At 50.5% G+C, this 16,739-nt stretch overlaps 1 protein-coding gene across 1 annotated transcript in view; it reads right to left on the bottom strand.

Annotated features, from left to right (window-relative positions):
- Positions 1–449: 449 nt before the first annotated feature.
- Positions 450–16,739, bottom strand: part of PELP1 (proline, glutamate and leucine rich protein 1) — a 33,672-nt gene continuing 17,382 nt past the window's right edge. The window contains exons 4-17 of the mRNA XM_030799763.1: positions 11,823–11,972; positions 11,521–11,592; positions 5,801–5,860; positions 5,406–5,556; positions 5,089–5,215; positions 4,850–4,937; positions 4,329–4,417; positions 4,134–4,250; positions 3,872–4,019; positions 3,573–3,732; positions 2,679–2,734; positions 2,310–2,516; positions 758–2,209; positions 450–597 (exon numbers count right to left, since the gene is read on the bottom strand). Coding sequence (XP_030655623.1) covers positions 505–597; positions 758–2,209; positions 2,310–2,516; positions 2,679–2,734; positions 3,573–3,732; positions 3,872–4,019; positions 4,134–4,250; positions 4,329–4,417; positions 4,850–4,937; positions 5,089–5,215; positions 5,406–5,556; positions 5,801–5,860; positions 11,521–11,592; positions 11,823–11,972 — 2,970 coding nt within the window. The 3' untranslated portion in view covers positions 450–504. The remainder of the gene's footprint in view (positions 598–757; positions 2,210–2,309; positions 2,517–2,678; positions 2,735–3,572; positions 3,733–3,871; positions 4,020–4,133; positions 4,251–4,328; positions 4,418–4,849; positions 4,938–5,088; positions 5,216–5,405; positions 5,557–5,800; positions 5,861–11,520; positions 11,593–11,822; positions 11,973–16,739) is intronic.

Raw genomic sequence — 16,739 nt, 5'->3', positions numbered from 1 at the left:
CTCCACACCTTTTCCTAATTTTCTAAACTTCCATAGACTGAGCAATCACTCAGCCTGCCCTTTCAGACCAAGGGGCCGTATGTTTGAGCAGGCATGCGTGTGGATATGTGCGAGTTGACACAGGTCCACTCACTAGGATACATTCTCCACACATTTCCTACCCCGAATACAAACGCGAAAGCAGGGCTGTGTCTCTATAACTCCTCATTCTTAACCCTACACACAATTCTGCACGTTTAGCATCCAGCCAAAATCCTACAATTCTGACACCATCGTGCTGAGTGATGGGACAGTCCATTACCCCCGTATGTCAATGGTTCCTCTCTGGATCGTCAACAAGAGGACAGCTATGGAGACATCTGGGGAATACTATGGACACCCTGAAAAGCCCAGCAGACACTTGAGCTTCTGGCTGGGGACCCAGGTGTGGCAAAAGGCAGAAGCAGCAGTCACTATCTAAGGACATAACTTTATTGGAAACAAAGAGTGGGGTGCAGAAGATGGCTAGGAGTCAGGCTCTGTGGGAGGCGGTGGCTTCTCATCATCAGGGGGACAATCGATGAAGTCGGCCAGCATGGCAGCTGTGTCATCCTGCTCCTTTTAGGCACAAAGATACAAGATTCAGAATAGTCACACACACATACACAGAAGAATGGTTCAGGCTGGGCAAACCTCTCCTAAGATAAGCAGCTGCCACCCCTTCTCCTGCCAGCCCCACCTTCTCACCCAAGGAGCCTTCCCTGCCTGGCCCTCTCACCTTTTCCTGGAGAGCTTCGGCCTCTGTCTCTGTCTCCATCTCTTCTTCTGCAGGTGTCTCTGGTGGGGGCTGTACCTTGTCACTCCCATCCTCAGTCTCCTCTTCCAACAGGGTTGGGGGAGCAGAGGGTTCTTCTTCAACAAGCTCCTGGGGAGGGGGCCCTGCCGCCGGGCTTCCCCCTTCCCTCTCCACCTCTCCTTGGGAGGGGAGCACTTCAGGGGCCAGGGTGGGAGCTGTGTCAGCCCCATGCTCCTCCTCTGTCCCTGGCTCCTCCACTTCCAAAAGCAGCCCGGGTTCTGGTTCTGGCTCAGGCTGCACCTTTGGGGGAGACTCAGGGGGAGGCAGAGCTGGAGGCAGGGTTGGGGGTGGAGGTCCACCTTCTTCTACCTCCCCTCCTGCTGTGCCAAACTCCAGCTCTTCCACCTCTTCCAATTCTTCTTCCTCCTCCTCATCCTCTTCTTCTTCTTCCTCTAACTCACCTTCTTCTTCCTCAAATTCTTCCTCAAACTCTTCCTCCTCCTCTTCTTCCTCTTCAAAATATTCCTCTTCATCCTCTTCCTCTTCCTCAAAGTCTTCTTCTTCTTCCTCTTCTTCCTCTTCTTCTTCTTCCTCTTCTTCCTCTTCCTCCTCCTCTTCATCACTGCTGTTGATATTAATAACTGTCAAATCCTCTTCCAGGGCTGAGGGTCCTCCCCCACCAGGAGTCCCTTCAGGGACCAGCTGGGGTGGAGGGAGCGTCACAGGACCAGGAACAGGCGGGGGCGGAGGTGGGGGTGGCGGGAGAGGCCCTGGGGCTGCAGGAAGTTCTTCAGGCTCCTCCTTGGCTGGCACAGGAGGGGAGGCTGTTGGTGGCCCAGTGGGGGCTATAGGGGGTGGTGTGGCACCTGAGGGTGGTGGGGGTGGCAGGGGGGGAAGACCCTCGGGCACGATCACCACGCTGTCATCAGAGTCACTTTCCAAGGAGATCTCCACATCAGATGCCTCCTCCTTATCATAGTGGACAAAGGCTGGTCTGGGCACTCTCCCCCCAAAAGTTTCATCTGGGGGTATAGTAGGTGGGGGAGTCCCACTAGGGGCAAGGATGGGGTCCTCATTTGAGCCTGCCCGGTGGTTCTCAGGGCCAGGAAGAAGCCGGGGAGGAACAGACACTAGGCCTGGGACAGAAAGGCCTAGGTGGTTGGCTGTGGTGGGAGGTCCAGGGCGTGCCGAGGGCACAGGGCCTGCTGAGGGCATGGGGCCTGCTGAAGGCATGGGGCCTGCTGAGGGCATGGAGCCCACTGAGGGCATGGGGCCCGGAGGATGGAAGGGTGGGGCCCTGAAGGGCGATGGGGCCTCAGGAGGGGGAACTGGAGCAGGTGTGGGGCAGGTGGGGCCCATGGGCTGCAAGGCAGGAACCCGGGGGTGGGTTAGAGCAGCACAGGTCACCAGTGCTTCTGAGCAGAAAGAGGAGACCTGAGGAAAGAAGAATGTGCAAGTGTGAGCACCAGAAATACTGGGTCTTGGAAACAAGAGACTCCAGGAACCGAAGAGGGGCTTGGCCCGTCGCAGTTACCTCAAGGCTATCTTCTCGCTGGCCGAGGGAGAAGGCTTGCAGGGCACAGGCAAGAGGAGGTGGGCAGCGGGGAGAAGGGGCCAGCAGCAGCGCCAGCAGCAGGCAGTAGAGTTCACGGCGGCAGCGGGAGCTCGTGTACGGGGAGCTGCCTAGGACCTCACCCTGCTGTACACCCATGACCAGGGGGAGGACCAGGTCATGCAGTCTCTGAAAAGGACAGAGCACACCTGGAAACATCCCCAAGACCACTCAACCCTTCTCCAGAGCCTGCTCCCAGGTCTGAATGGACCCACCTCTGGGCCACACCCCCCAGTGTGTACAGAGCAGGGGCCCCTTCCCCTATCTCCACGGAGACGAGGCTCCACTAACCCTGTGAGTCTCCTCCTTGATGAGAGGCCCACACATGAGGATGGTCCGGCTGAGGCCTGGGGAAGAAGAACGGTGTGTAAAGGGCAGGCTCCCAACAGGACTGACAGCAAGGGCTTCCGAAGCACACAGCCCCAAATGGGCATCAACTCTGCCACTGCCTATCTTGGCCAACTAGAAACTTCTCAACTAGAAAATGGGGATCATAAAAGTACCTCTACTGTATAGGGCCACTGACAGTATTTAATTGAGACAATGTAAGTAAAAAATTATAAATTTTGTAATTTTGCATTTATATATTTGGGGACAATCGGCTCTCCCCTTCCCATGGGATGGGGTGGCAGGCAGTGAAATATATGGGACCCAGAGGAAAGGCATCCATTAACTAACTGCACAGTATCCAATTAGCAACCTCTGTGGACAGGCCAGTGGTTACGGTGAGAGCAGGGAGCTCCCCCAGGCAGCCTGCCCTGGGGAGAATGTCAACTTCACAGGGAGGAGCCTTCCCCGTGTGCTAGAACTCTGCCTGATAGAAAGTGGATACGCCAAGGATGTGCTGAACGCAGGAGGAAGCGGAGGCCTTGGAGGGGCAGTGTCAGCTACCACAGTTCCCGGTCTAACAGGAGGACCAGAGGCCGCCTGCAGCCGCAGCAACGGGGCGGCTGCTTGGGCGCCTCCTCCTGGCCTCTCTGCGGGCTTCCACCTGGCTCTGCATTTCACAGGCACCTTCCCCTTCACCCGCTGTTTGGGGGATCACTTATCACAGTGGACAAAGGCTGGTCTAGACACTCTCGCCACAAGTTTCATCTAAGGGTATAGTAGGTAGGGGAGTCCCACTAAGGGAAGGGATGGGGTCCCATTTGAGCCCCAGTGGTCCAGGGCACAGGCCTCACCCACCTCTGAGTGCAGCCGCACACACGTCGCTGTTGGCATTGCTATCCCCTTTCCGGTGGCTTGGCGGGGCCATAGCTTCCCCCACATCCAGCTTTAGCTTCTTGGGGGCGCTGGGCTTCCCAGTTTGCAAACTCCCATCAGGGCTCCCCCGCGGGCTACGCAGCTGGTAGCAGAGGAAACATAAATCACATCCACAGGCAAACAAGAAGGCAGGACAGCCACAGCAGACAGTGTTTCCTGAGCAGGCATACTTGGTCAAAGGGCACAGGATGAGTCCTAAGATGGAGCCGAGGCCTCCTCACCTTAAGGGCATCAGCTGGCGGGGAGATGTCACTGAGCAGGTGGGTGAGCAGGGCCTCTCCAGAGGCTCCTCCCTGAAGCATTCCCGCCGAGGCCCCACAAACCTGCACCCACAGCTCTAATATCGCATACACCTTGGTCCGAACCGTGCTGTGTCATGAGCAAAGATGGCAGTTATGAATGGGGGGTCAACATGCCAGAAGCCCCAGCCCACCTGCACCCACTCATCCCCCTCTCCTCTTTATTCCCTTCCTGGATGGTCACCTGTAAGGCCTCTCCTGGCCTGGAGAGAGGGAATCTCTACCAATGCTCCAGGAATTGAGGACCTGGGGAAGCAGGCGGCTGATCAGGATCCCAAAGCGCAAGAGCCGGCTTCCACACCTGGGGCAGAGAAGGAAGGATGACCCTCGTTTCTGGCACGCCCTCTCCCTTCACCACAGCCAGCCCAATCCCACTCACGCGAGGATGAGTGCAGAGAGCAGGTCCAAGGCCTCAAGGTGGATAGAGGGCAGCAGCAGCAGCCGCAGGGGACCATCTCCATGCAAGCTCTGGAGAAAAAAGTGGCAGAGATAGAGTGGGGGAAGAAAGTGAGAGCCAGAGAGAGACAGAAACAGGGACAGACTATTTACATATGTACACACAGGTAAGAAACCCAACCCCTGATCTCAGCTCTCCCAACAAAATCAAACCCCTAGCCTCTAAAACAGACCCTGGATGGAAGGTAAGGAGGATGGCTGGGCCTCTCAGCAATGACTCAGCTGATCCCCAAATTCACCCTCCCCCAAGAAAGCATTTGCTACACTCTGACAGTGTGCTCCTGTGTCAGGACACACAGAAAGTAATGGTATTTGGATGAAAGTAGGAAGCTGTCTGGGACGACTCCAGGATGACACTGTTTGGGGAGACTCAGGTCCCCAGTACTTTCCTGGCTGCCTGGTGTCCTGAGCAAGGGCTGTGAAGAGATGACAAATCCCACTTACAATATTCTTGCTACTGACGCTGAGGGTCCGGCAGATGAAATCCAGGATTTCCTGCACAGGGACGGACACGGGAGCTCCAAACTCAGAGCTAAAGAGAATCAGAGCAGGGAGACCCTCAGAGCAGGCTCCCTGGAGTAACTCCCACACCCACCTTCATCTCCTTTCTCCTGATGAAGGCGACACTCCCTCATCAATCCCTCCTGCTCCATGCCTCCACTCCCTCCAATACCCACACACACCTGAGCATGAGCCCTAGGCAGCGGGCCAGTCCCGAAAACCTCTGCCGAAGCTGGAGAAGGACATGGGCATCACCATCTTCTGAGGACAGCAGCATCTCTACCCCGGGGCCTTCATTCTGCACAGGAGCTGGCAGAAGCACAACTGCCCTGTACACTGTCTTTCTCCATCCCCTCTGTCATTTCTGGTGGACGACCTGCCTGTATTCTAACCCATTTTCCCCAAAAACCAACTGCCCCATGTCTCTGGGCTCCCCTCCTCTTCCTTCCTGCCATGCTTCTTCACCATTGTTCCACTAACTAGCAGCCCTGGTCCCTACCGGTCTCTGCTCCCTCGTACAGGGCCCCCAGCAGGGTGTGCAGTGAGGCCAGCAGACTGTGTAGCTCCTGCTCCCAGCTCTCGGTGTGCTTCAGGCCTTGCGAAAAGCCAGCCCCTAAAGAGGGCAGCCGGGAATAACACTCACAGGCCAACTGTGGGAGAAAGGACAGGAACCTGGTCAGATGGGCATCCAGCCCAGCCACAGAACCCCCAGCCCCACTAACGCCCAAAAGAGATGGAGATCAGAGACAGCTCTGAGGGAAACCTGAGATGGGACAATGAGGCTGAAGGACCCAGATGGGCATATGAAGGCAGGACAGAAAAGTTGAGGAGGAGCAGCAAGAGACACTCCAGGCTCAGATCCCCGGGCTCTCCCTCTCCCTCCCTGCCCTTTACCTGTTGGAGCTGAGGGCTCAAGGCATCCACCCTAGACAGAAAAAATGAGGCCAGCTTGCCCTGGATGTGGAGGAAAAAAGGAAGAGGCGGGTGAGCCAGCTCTGAGAGCCAGAGATGTACACCCCATCCGTTCCCAGCAGCAGACTCTAAGCCCAGGTCTTTTTTTTTCCTGTAGACACAAGAAGCAAAGCCCTCTATGGGGCATCAACACCAGGCATGGACATGCTTTCATGGTAAAAGACTCCTCAACGCCAGCTCTGGTCCTCGGCTTCCTGCTTGGGGGCGAAAAGGGCCTGGCCTTGTCCCACAGACAGCTGGGCTTCCTCCTTGACAGTTTTTGCAAAATTTTTCCCTCAAGCCAAAAGGACATAGTACTAAAAAACAATCTCCACACTCCAACTCTCTACCAGCTCACACACAAAAACGAGGGTCCAAGCTGGAAGTTAAGACACTAACCAGAGGTATGAGGGCAGGACAAGGTCAAAAAAGAAGGCTGCTAGAGCAGAAGTAAGGCAGCAAGTCTCGGAGTAGCAATCTGTCATTCAGCACTTTCTCTGCCTGCTGTGTGAAGGTGCTAGGACAGGAGTGTTTAACCTGAGAACCACAATGTAGTCGGGTATATAATCAAAGGGGCCTGTGAACATGGATGGGGAAAAAAATTACTCCCACTAGCCTATTTGTAAAATGTAGTGTTTCCTTCACTTATAAATGCAAATAGCCGCAGTAGTGTCAGTAGTACCTGTGACTGTCACTAATAGAATCATTTTCATGTCACATTATAATTGTAACACATCCTGAAATATCATTCACATGCATCACTAATTTGCAATTATAGTCGTTGTAAGACCTGCTTCTAGATCTTCTTACTTAACATGTCAATAAAAAAGCACAGGCTGGGTGCAGCAGCTCACGCCTGTAATCCGGGCACTTTGGGAGGTCAAGGCAGGCGGATCACTGGAGCCAAGGAGTTTGAGACCAGTCTGGGCAACATGGAGAAACCCTATCTCTACTAAAAATACAAAAACTTAGCCGGGTGTGGTGGCGCATGCCTGTAGTCCCAGCTACTTGGGAGGCTGTGCTGGGAGGACCACCCGAGCCCAGAACCAAGATCACGCCAGTCAGTGTACTCCAGCCTGGGTGACGAGAGTGAGACCCTGTATCAAAAAGAAAAAAAAAAGGCCAGGCACGGTGGCTCATACCTGTAATCCCAGCACTTAGGGAGGCTGAGATGAGCAGATCACGAGGTCAGGAGTTCAAGACCAGCCTGGCCAACATGGTGAAACCCCGTCTCTACTAAAAATACAAAAATTAGCTGGGCACAGTGGCGGGCACCTGTAATCCCAGCTACTTGGGAGGCTGAGGCAGGAGAACTGCTTGAACCCAGGAGGTGGAGGTTGCAATGAGCCAAGATCACGCCACTGCACTCTAGCCTGGGTGACAGAGCAAGACTGTCTCAGAAAAAAAAAAAAGAATTAGTAAGGACAACAAGACAAGCATATGGAAAAACAAGAATCTGGAGCCAACACTGGCAACATAGAGAGAAGGGGGAAGAGCAGGCTCACGCTTTCCCCGAGACATCCTAGTGGTGCACACCTGTAGTCCTAGCTACTTGGGAGACTGACGTGGGACGATCACTTGAGCCCAGGAATTCAAGCTTACAGTGAGCTACAATCTTAACACTGCACTCCTGGGTCACAGAGCGAGACCCTATCTCCAAAAACGGCTCAAAAAGCTGGGCTGAGGCCAACAGAAGTCTGCTTATGTGACTGCAGTAAAGCAGTGTACGGTGAAGCGACATGGTTCTAACCACAGGTTACCCTGGCTGACCCACAAAGCAAACCAAAGCGATGACTCACTTGGAACAGTTCACTCAAAACGCGCACACACACACAGCATGTCCTGGGGCTCTCTCAAGAGTGGGTCAGTCTTCCCACCCATTCCGAGGAACTGCTCAACAATACGGCAAGTCTCTGCAGGAATTGAACTCATGGACTCAGAATGCTCGATTCACATTACTTGGGAGGAGTAATCCTGAGCTTGGAGTCTACAATTACCCTGAGCATATCCGGGGAATGTAACAGAAAACACAGACACTTCAAAACGGCAATTACCAGTTTTCCTAAGTACTAGTCTGCGAGATTTTCCAAGTGCAAATTGCCCCTGGAGACTCTGCATAACAGATTCTTATCTGAAGTGCTGGCAACCGACAAAGCCAAAACCCTCAACACCCTCAACACCCTCAACAGAGGGAAGTTCTCCAGATGAACCTTTTTTTTTTTTTTTTGAGACAGGGTGTCACTCTATTACCCAGGCTAGAGTGCAGTGCCACGATCTCAGCTCACTGCAACCTCTGCCTCCCAGCTTCAGGGGATCTCCTGCCTCAATGTTCCAAGTAGCTGGAACCACAGGCACACACCACCACACCTAGCTAATTTTTTTGTATTTTTGGTAGAGGTAGGGTTTCACCATGTTGGCCAGGCTGATCTCAAACTCCTGGCAGATGACACTTGATTCTTAGGGAAATAATGGTAGACACTCCCTGGAAAGACACAGGAACATTTGTTAGTTTGGAAAGGGTACTCAAAATGCAGGCCCTTAAGTTCAACTGTCTGACAAAAGGTTGTGAATTATAGATAAATTCTCCTGACTACTCACACTGAAAATAAAAAAGCAACAGCAGAAGAACACTTAGCATTCTAGTCTCCTTAACTCTTACTATTCACACTTTTACTCTGTTAAGTAACACTCAATTTCCTCTCCACTTTCATGGGGGATGCAGGTAGATAAAGATAATACCTAACAGAGCTGAATCAAAATACACTTTTGAAGTAAAACCAAACCTTTGTTCAGGGACAAACTGCTGGCCTGTGTCATTTGAGAGGTTAACTTACAGAACATTTGACAAGATAACCAGTTTTTACTAAACTTAGTAAAACCTCAGTAAATAACCTCTGCTAATCTTTAATAAAATCGATGAGTCACTCCAAATACCTTCTTGAGAAAAAGTCCTGCCCTGCCTACCCAAAGATTCTATTAGCTGTGATTAGTGGCATTCGCATGAAAAGAAGGAACCAGCAAGGACAAAACCCCACGCTCATTCAGAACTAGCATCTGCTCAGGCACTTTTCAGATACTGCAAGTAACCAGTTACTAACGACACTGCAGGCACCACTCCCTGATCACTGCAGGTACCACTCACTGATCACAGCGCTCAGGCCGATGGAACTCTGACTCACAGTCCTTCCCAGGCCAGCGAGCTACACAGCCACTAAGAATTGACTAGAGCTGCTATCTGCCCCGGTTTTACAATTACCAGATAATATAACCTTTGGTTACGTCACTTAAGTCCCTCTCAGCTGGTTTTCTCCTCTGTGAAATGCAATGACACAAATTCCACAGAATAATTACAATGATAAAATGAGACAACACATCTTAGACACTCAGGAGAGTGAATGGCACAGTGGGCACCCACTAAAGACCAGTTCCCTTTCCCTCCAAGAGCTTACTTTCTTGCTTTGGTCACAGAACCACATTAATCTTTCTTTTTTTTTTTGGAGACGGAGTCTCATTCTGTCACCCAGGCTGGAGTACAGTGGCGCGGTCTTGGCTCACTGCAACCTCCGCCTCCTGGGTCCAAGCAATTCTCCTGCCTCAGCCTCCCAAGTAGCTGGGAATACAGGCACACACCGCCACAGCCAGCTAATTTTTTGTATTTTAGTAGAGGCGAGGTTTCATTGTGCTGCCCAGGCTGGTCTCAAACTCCTGAGCTCATGCAATCCACCCGCCTTGGCCTCCCAAAGTGCTGGGATTACAGGCCTCATAATCTCACTTTCAAGACAACCTGAATAGCAAACTCCCCCTTGACTAACAATACTAATGGCAAATACAGTTAACTCCACCAGTTAAACAAAAAAATTACTAATTTGCCACAAATTCCAGCTCTCTAGAGATTTGTGTTTCCATCTGATTAAGCAAGTGTCCAATCATTTGTCAAACCAATGGTGAATATTAACAAAATAAGAGAACATTTAATCTACAGGGGAACACCTACTTGTTCTTAGGTACAGTTGGCATCCAATTATACTGCAAACAACAAATGTGCCAATTACAAATGGCCCTTTAACTGTGACTGCTTAGGTAGAATTTGTAAACCATTCATGTTTGTTATTGTATCTCCTTAAAAACAAAACTGTAATTCTTCTCCTGACCTCCATCATCTGACCCACATACACCCTGACCTGCCTGTCTGACCTACTAAGGCTCTTTTGTAGTCACCTTGTATGTGTCATGACAACTGGGAGGAAGGGGTCAGGAAGCGACAGAGGGAGTTTAAACAGGAATACACGCAGTAAGAAGTGTTGGGGCAATTGTCCTAGGGAAGTGATGTGTCAGGAAGCATTCCCAGAGAAAATTACAAAACCTTCAAGAATAAAGTAAAGGCTGGGTGCGCAGGTGGCTCATGCCTGTAATCCCAACACTTTGGGAGGCTGAGGCGGGAGGATCACATGGGGCCAGGAGTTCAAGACCAGCCTGGCCAACATGGTGATACTTTGTCTCTACTAAAAATATAAAAATTAGCTGGGCATGGTGGCATACGTCTGTAATCCCAGCTACTCGGAGGCTAAGGCATGAGAATCACTTGGAACCTGGGAGGTGGAGCTTGCAGTGAGCCGATATCACGCCACTGCACTCCAATCTGGGCGACAGAGACGCTCTCAAAAAAAATAAAATGGCCAGGCGCAGTAGCTAATGCCTGTAATCCCAGCTCTTTGGGAGGCCAAGGCAGGCGGATCACGAGGTCAAGAGATCGAGACCATCCTGGCCAACATGGTGAAACCCCATCTCTACTAAAAATACAAAAATTAGCTGGGCATGGTGGTATGCACCTGTAGTCCCAGCTGCTCGGGAGGCTGAGGCAGGACAATTGCTTGAACCCGGGAGGCGGAGGCTGCAGTGAGCCAAGATCACGCCACTGCACTCCAGCCTGGCAACACAGTGAGACTCTGTCTCAAAAAAAATTAATAAAATACGATGTGAATTAGTTGAAGGTTAAAAATTAAAAAAAAAAAAAATTAAAAAAAATAACATAAGATAGAAAGGGGGCCAGGCACAGTGGCTCACACCTGTAATCCCAGCACTTTGAGAAGCTGAGGCAGGAGGATCACTTGAGGTCAAGAGTTCAAGACCAGCCTGGGTAACATGGCGAGACCCCCTACAAAAAATTTAATAATTAGCTGGCCGTGGTGGCACACGCCTTAGTCCCAGCTACTTGGGAGGCTGAGGTGGGAGAATTGCTTGAGCCCAGGAGGCCAAGGCTACAGTGAGCCAAGTGTGTGCCACTGCACCCCAGCCTGGACAACAGAGTAAGACCCTGTCTCAAAGAAAAGACAAGGTGGTAGAAAAGTGGGCAGGGCATTTTAAGAGATACAGAAAAGGCAAGGCAGAAAAAGGAAGGAGCCCATGGTTCAGAGTCTGGCTTAGGCATCAAACAGATACAGGTTCCCGTGCCTGCTGTTCTTAGCAAGTTCTCGATTCCAATTTCTTTGGAAAAACGAGGATTAAATGAGGTAAGTGCTACAAAGTGGTAGAAGTGTACTTGTGGAGATAGGTAACTTTAAAGGATTATCAGAAGATAGGTGCTTAGGAATCTCAGGACAGGAATCTGAGGTAAGAGCTCTCAAGGCTTACACTGGTGGGGAGAAGAGTGCATAAATACTTACTTTGAGAGAACCACAAGCCCGAGGGAAATAGGTCATACAAGCCTTCATTCCTTCCAATGCTGACTGCTCACACTGTAGGAAAAACAAAGGGAGAAACGAGAGGCTGAGAGCACCATGTCATCATATTCCATCTCCCCCAGGCACCCAACAAGGGCCCTTCTCCAGAAATCACTTTTTCTTGGCCCCTCCCTCTTCTCACTTCTTCAGTCCTATTCCCCAGTCACTTCCATCAAACAATTAAACAGTGTGTGAAGGTGAGGACTGTGGGGGGCCATGGGGAAGGGCCCAGGGAGACATCTCACCTCTGGCCTGAGGCCCAGCAGGGAGGTGAGTAGGCCTGGGAGATGGTTCATGGAGATGTCCCGGAACAGTGCAGGCAGCTGGGCTGCATATCGGAGAAGGTCCCTCAGGACAGCCACGGCCAGCTCCATTGTGGCAGGCGGGTCCTGGGTCTAAAGAAAAAATAATGTCCCGTGCTTCCAGCCTCACCTGGATTGTCACCAAAGAGCAGCAGGAGAAAATACAAGCATTCTGAGAAATGCCACGGTTAATGTCAGTATGACCATCCAAGCCACTACCTGGTAGAAAAGACGGCAAGGAGACATGGAGTATCCAAGAGTAACGCCTCTGTCTACAGAAAGGACATGTGTTTACATTTTACTATTAAGGGTATCTGGGGTCCTAGGAATTTGTGTGGGGGAAAAAAAGAGTAACAAAGCTCTACCTTAAAGACCTGATTAACTGGAAGTTTTCTTTTTTTTTTTGAGACGGAGTCTTGCTCTGTCACCCGGGCTGGAGTGCCAATGGCGTGATCTCGGCTCACTCCAAGCTCCGCCTCCCGGGTTCACGCCATTCTCCTGCCTCAGCCTCCCGAGTAGCTGAGACTACAAGTGCCTGCCACCACGCCCAGCTAATTTTTTGTATTTTTAGTAGAGACGAAATTTCACCATGTTAGCCAGGATGGTCTCGATCTCCTGACCTCGTGATCTGCCCGCCTCGGCCTCCCAAAGTGCTGGATTACAAGCGAGAGCCACCGTGCCCGGTCGAGTTTTCTCTTTTTTTTTTTTGAGACAGAGTCTTGCTCTGTCCCCCAGGGTGGAATGCACTGGCGCAATCTCAGCTCACTGCAACCTCTGACTCCTGGGTTCAAGCGATTCTCATGCCTCAGCCTCCTGAGTAGCTGGGATTACAGGCATGGACCATCATGCCTGGCTAATTTTTGTATTTTTAGTAGAGATGGGGTTTTGCCACATTGGCCAGGCTGGTCTTGAACTCTGGGAGTCAAGTGATCCGCCCACCTCAGACTCCCAAAGTGCTAGGATTACAGGCGTGAGAGCCAAGATGCCCAGCCTTTTTTTTTTTTTTTTTTTGAGACAGGGTCTCAGTCTGTCATCCAGGCTGGAGTGCAGTGGCGCAATCTCGGCTCACCGCAGCCCTGGAAAGATTTTCCAATGATCTCATACTAATGTTCCCTGCTAGAAAGGGAGAAGAGCACTTTTCAGACTGAAAAATAAGCCTCAGCCATAATAAAACTGCGCCATTTCTTTGAGGTTGCTGCTAGCTGGCTCAAACCCACCCTGGAACCCATGGAGAAAAAACAATTTGAATTTAAAAGGACTTCCTTAGAAAATTAATATGTATCTAAGGAAAAAACATCCAGCATATATCTCCTGCTAGATGAGAGGAGGCCATGTGTCAAAAAAAGAGAATACTTATGAAGCAAAAACAGGCAGGCCTACCAACGACACATAGGCCCTCATCACTGTCCAGTAATCCTACTGCATTTCTCTGGTTAACTCTGCTACTTAAGTTTTCTCCTCCAACTTCCAAATCGCTATTTCTCCCACCACGGTCACCTCTGTTTAACCTTGCCCATAACTTCATAGAAAAAACTGAAGCCCAGAGATAATTACAAGTAACTATAAAAACAGCAATTAGTTTTGCACCAATCCAATAAAACAGCCTTTGCTTCCCACTCCCAAACCTCAAAATTTCATCTTCATCCTACCCGCCCTCTCCTGCCCTCTTCCTACCCAAAGACAGTCCCTCCACTGTGCTTTCAATACTATCCCCTTCCCTCCTCTCAGAACCTTACACTGTCACTCGCTTTATCTCCCTTGAATTTCTAACCAGTCCCCATCACATGGACTCTTCCCACTGACATTTATACAGCTCAAGTCTCTCCCATCTTAAAAAAATCTTGTCTTTTTTATTTTATTTATTTATTTATTTAGAGACGGAGTTTCCTTCTGTAGCCCAGGCTGGAGTGCAGTGGTGTGATCTTGGCTCACTGCAACCTCCGCCTCCCGGGTCCTGGTTCAAGGGATTCTCCTGCCTCAGCCTCCCTCATAGCTGGATTACATGCCACCATGCCCAGTTAATTTTTGTATTTTTAGTAGAGACGGGGTTTCACCATGTTGGCCAGACTGGTCTTGAACTCCTGACCTCATTATCTGCCTGCCTCAGCCTCCCAGAGTGCTGGGATTACAGGTGTGAGCCACCGAAAAAGTCTTTTCTTGAGCCCATACTTCACTTGCCAAATCCCAGTAATCACCCAATTTCTCTCCCTCATCGTTAGAGCCCAGCATCTCAAAAATTTCCCATCTTCCCTCCTTCCATTTCCCTTCTCCCATTTGCTTCGTATCCCATGCCAGTCTGGCTTCAGCGTCCACTGCTCCAGCAAAACCACTCTCACTGTGGTCTTACCACCCATGCTGCTAATCTGGTCAGCAATTCTCAGTCTGCGTCTTGTCCCACCTCAGGAGGCACACACAGAAATAACTCCTCCCTCATCCATCAAATAGTCTTCGCTTGGCCCCCTCCAGCCCGCAATCCTGGTTATCTTCTTCTTTCTGTTGGCCTGTCTCAGTCTCCTTCGTCAGTCCATCTTCCTCTACCTGACCATTAAGTGTGGTATGCTTTAAAATCCAGTCCATAAAAAGGCTCATTTTGATCATCTCATCCTCAGCTTTAACTGCCATCTAAACACTGAAGACTCTTCCCCTAGTAAAAGATGCCAGGCCAGGCACAGTGGCACACGCCTGTAATCCCAACACTTTGGGAGGCCAAGGTGGGAGGACTGCTTGAGCCCAGGAGTTCGAGACCAGCCTGGACAACATAGCAAGAACCCATCTGTACAAAACAATTTTTTTAATTAGCAGGGGGTGGTGGTGCACGCCTGTAGTCCCAGTATTGGTGGGGGCGGTGGGGGGTACTGATGTGAGCACCAGAGGTCAAGGCTGCAGTGAGCCATGATCACACCACTATATTTCAGCCCAGGTGACAAAATGAAACCATGTCTTTAAAAAAAAAAGAACAAAAAAAGGGCTGGGCTTGGTGGCTCACACCTGTAATCCCAGCACTTTGGAAGGCCGAGGTGGGCAGATCACATGAGGCCAGGAGTTCAAGACCAGCCTGGCCAACATGGTGAAACCCCATCTCTACTAAAAATACAAAAATTAGCCAGGTGTGGTGATGGGCGCCTGTAATCCCAGCTACTCAGGAGGCTGAGGCAGAAAAATCGCTTGAACCCGGGAGGCGGAGGTTGCAGTGAGCGGAGACTGCGCCATTGCACTCCAGCCTGGGCCACAGAGCTAGACTCCACCTCGGAAAAAAAAAAAAGCCAACTAAAGCCTCCACCCACTGAACCATCGGGGCTACACTGAGATGCCTGGCCACTTCCACTGATGCCAGATCGGGGGGATAGTTACTAATGGTGCTTCTACTGAATGCTCAAGGCCACAGCCATTGGATTTTCTTCCCACACCTCCAAACCTGTCTTCCAATGTTCAGGAATCCAGGAGTCACCCTGGACATGTGTTCTACTTGATGCTAACCTCTCCTCAGCATCTGCCACTCTGACACTAAATCTCTCTCAAACCTATATCATTCTTATCAGTTCTACTGCCACAACCCTAGTCCAAGCTACAGTGAATGTTCTCCTAGATTACTTTAGTAGCCATCTACATAGTCTTTCTGCTTCCAATCTGTTCCTTTCTAATCCATTATCCACAGGCAGCCAGAGATAGATAGACAGATAGATAGATAGATAGATAGATATATTTTTTTTTTTTTGAGATGGAGTCTCACTGTCACCCAGGCTGGAGTGCAGTGGCGCGATCTCGGCTCACTGCAACCTCCACCCCCCAGGTTCAAGCAATTCTCCCACCTCAGCCTCCCAAGTAGCTGGGATTACAGGCGCCCGCCACTATGCCTGGCTAATTTTTGTATTTTTAGTAGAAACAGGGTTTCACCATGTTGGCCAGGCTGGTCTCAAACTCCTGACCTCAGGTGATCCGCCCACCTCGGACTCCCAAAGTGCTGGGATCACAGGCGTGAGCCACCATATCCGGCCACAGAGAGATACTTTCAATCACTACCACCACCTCCTCATCCCTGCTTAAAACCTTCCATGAGTTGCCACTACTCCAAGAATAAAAGCCAAAATCCTTAGCATGGCCTGTAAGGCCATACACAACTTGGTCCCCAGTCTTCCTATCACCCCAGCCACATCTCATCAATTCTAGCCACATGCTGGAATTCTTCAAACAGGCCACGCTCCTCTTCTCTCACGGCTTTGCACAATAGAACAGTCTCTTAACCCAATTAACTCCTATTGATCAGTTCAGAAAAGCTCTCCCTGGATGGCTGGCCCTGATCACAACTACCCACACCACCCCAGCTGAAGTCAGATTCTCCTGTTACGTGTTTTCTGAGAACTATAGTCTTTACCTCCACAGCACCTACCTCAGTTTATCATTTCACAATCATTTATATAATTATTCAATTAAAGTATCTTCACTGGGTGTAGTGGCTCACGCCTGTAATCCCAGCACTTTGGGAGGCCAAGGTGGGTGGATCACAAGGTCAGGTGATCGAGATCATCCTGGCTAACATGGTGAAACCCCATCTCTACTAAAAATACAAAAAATTAGCCAAGTGTGGTGGCACGTGCCTGTAGTCCTAGCTACTTGGGAGGCTGAGGCAGGAGAATTGCTTGAACCTGGGAGGCAGAGGTTGCAGTGAGCCAATCACACCACTGTACTCCAGCCTAGGCAACACAGCAAGACTCCATCTCAAAAAAAAAAAAAAAAAGTATCTTCAACAGGAATCAGTAAATGATGGTCTATGGGTGCCTGTTTTTGCATGGCCCACAAACTAAGAATGGCTTTTACCTTTTAAAGGATTGGAAAACAAACAATATACAATAGAAACTATAT

The sequence above is a fragment of the Nomascus leucogenys genome, chromosome 19 (genome assembly GCF_006542625.1).
Source record: "Nomascus leucogenys isolate Asia chromosome 19, Asia_NLE_v1, whole genome shotgun sequence".
NCBI classification, from domain to species: Eukaryota; Metazoa; Chordata; class Mammalia; order Primates; family Hylobatidae; genus Nomascus; species Nomascus leucogenys.
Note: the sequence above shows the minus strand (reverse complement) of the source record. Positions and strands in the feature narration are given on the sequence as shown.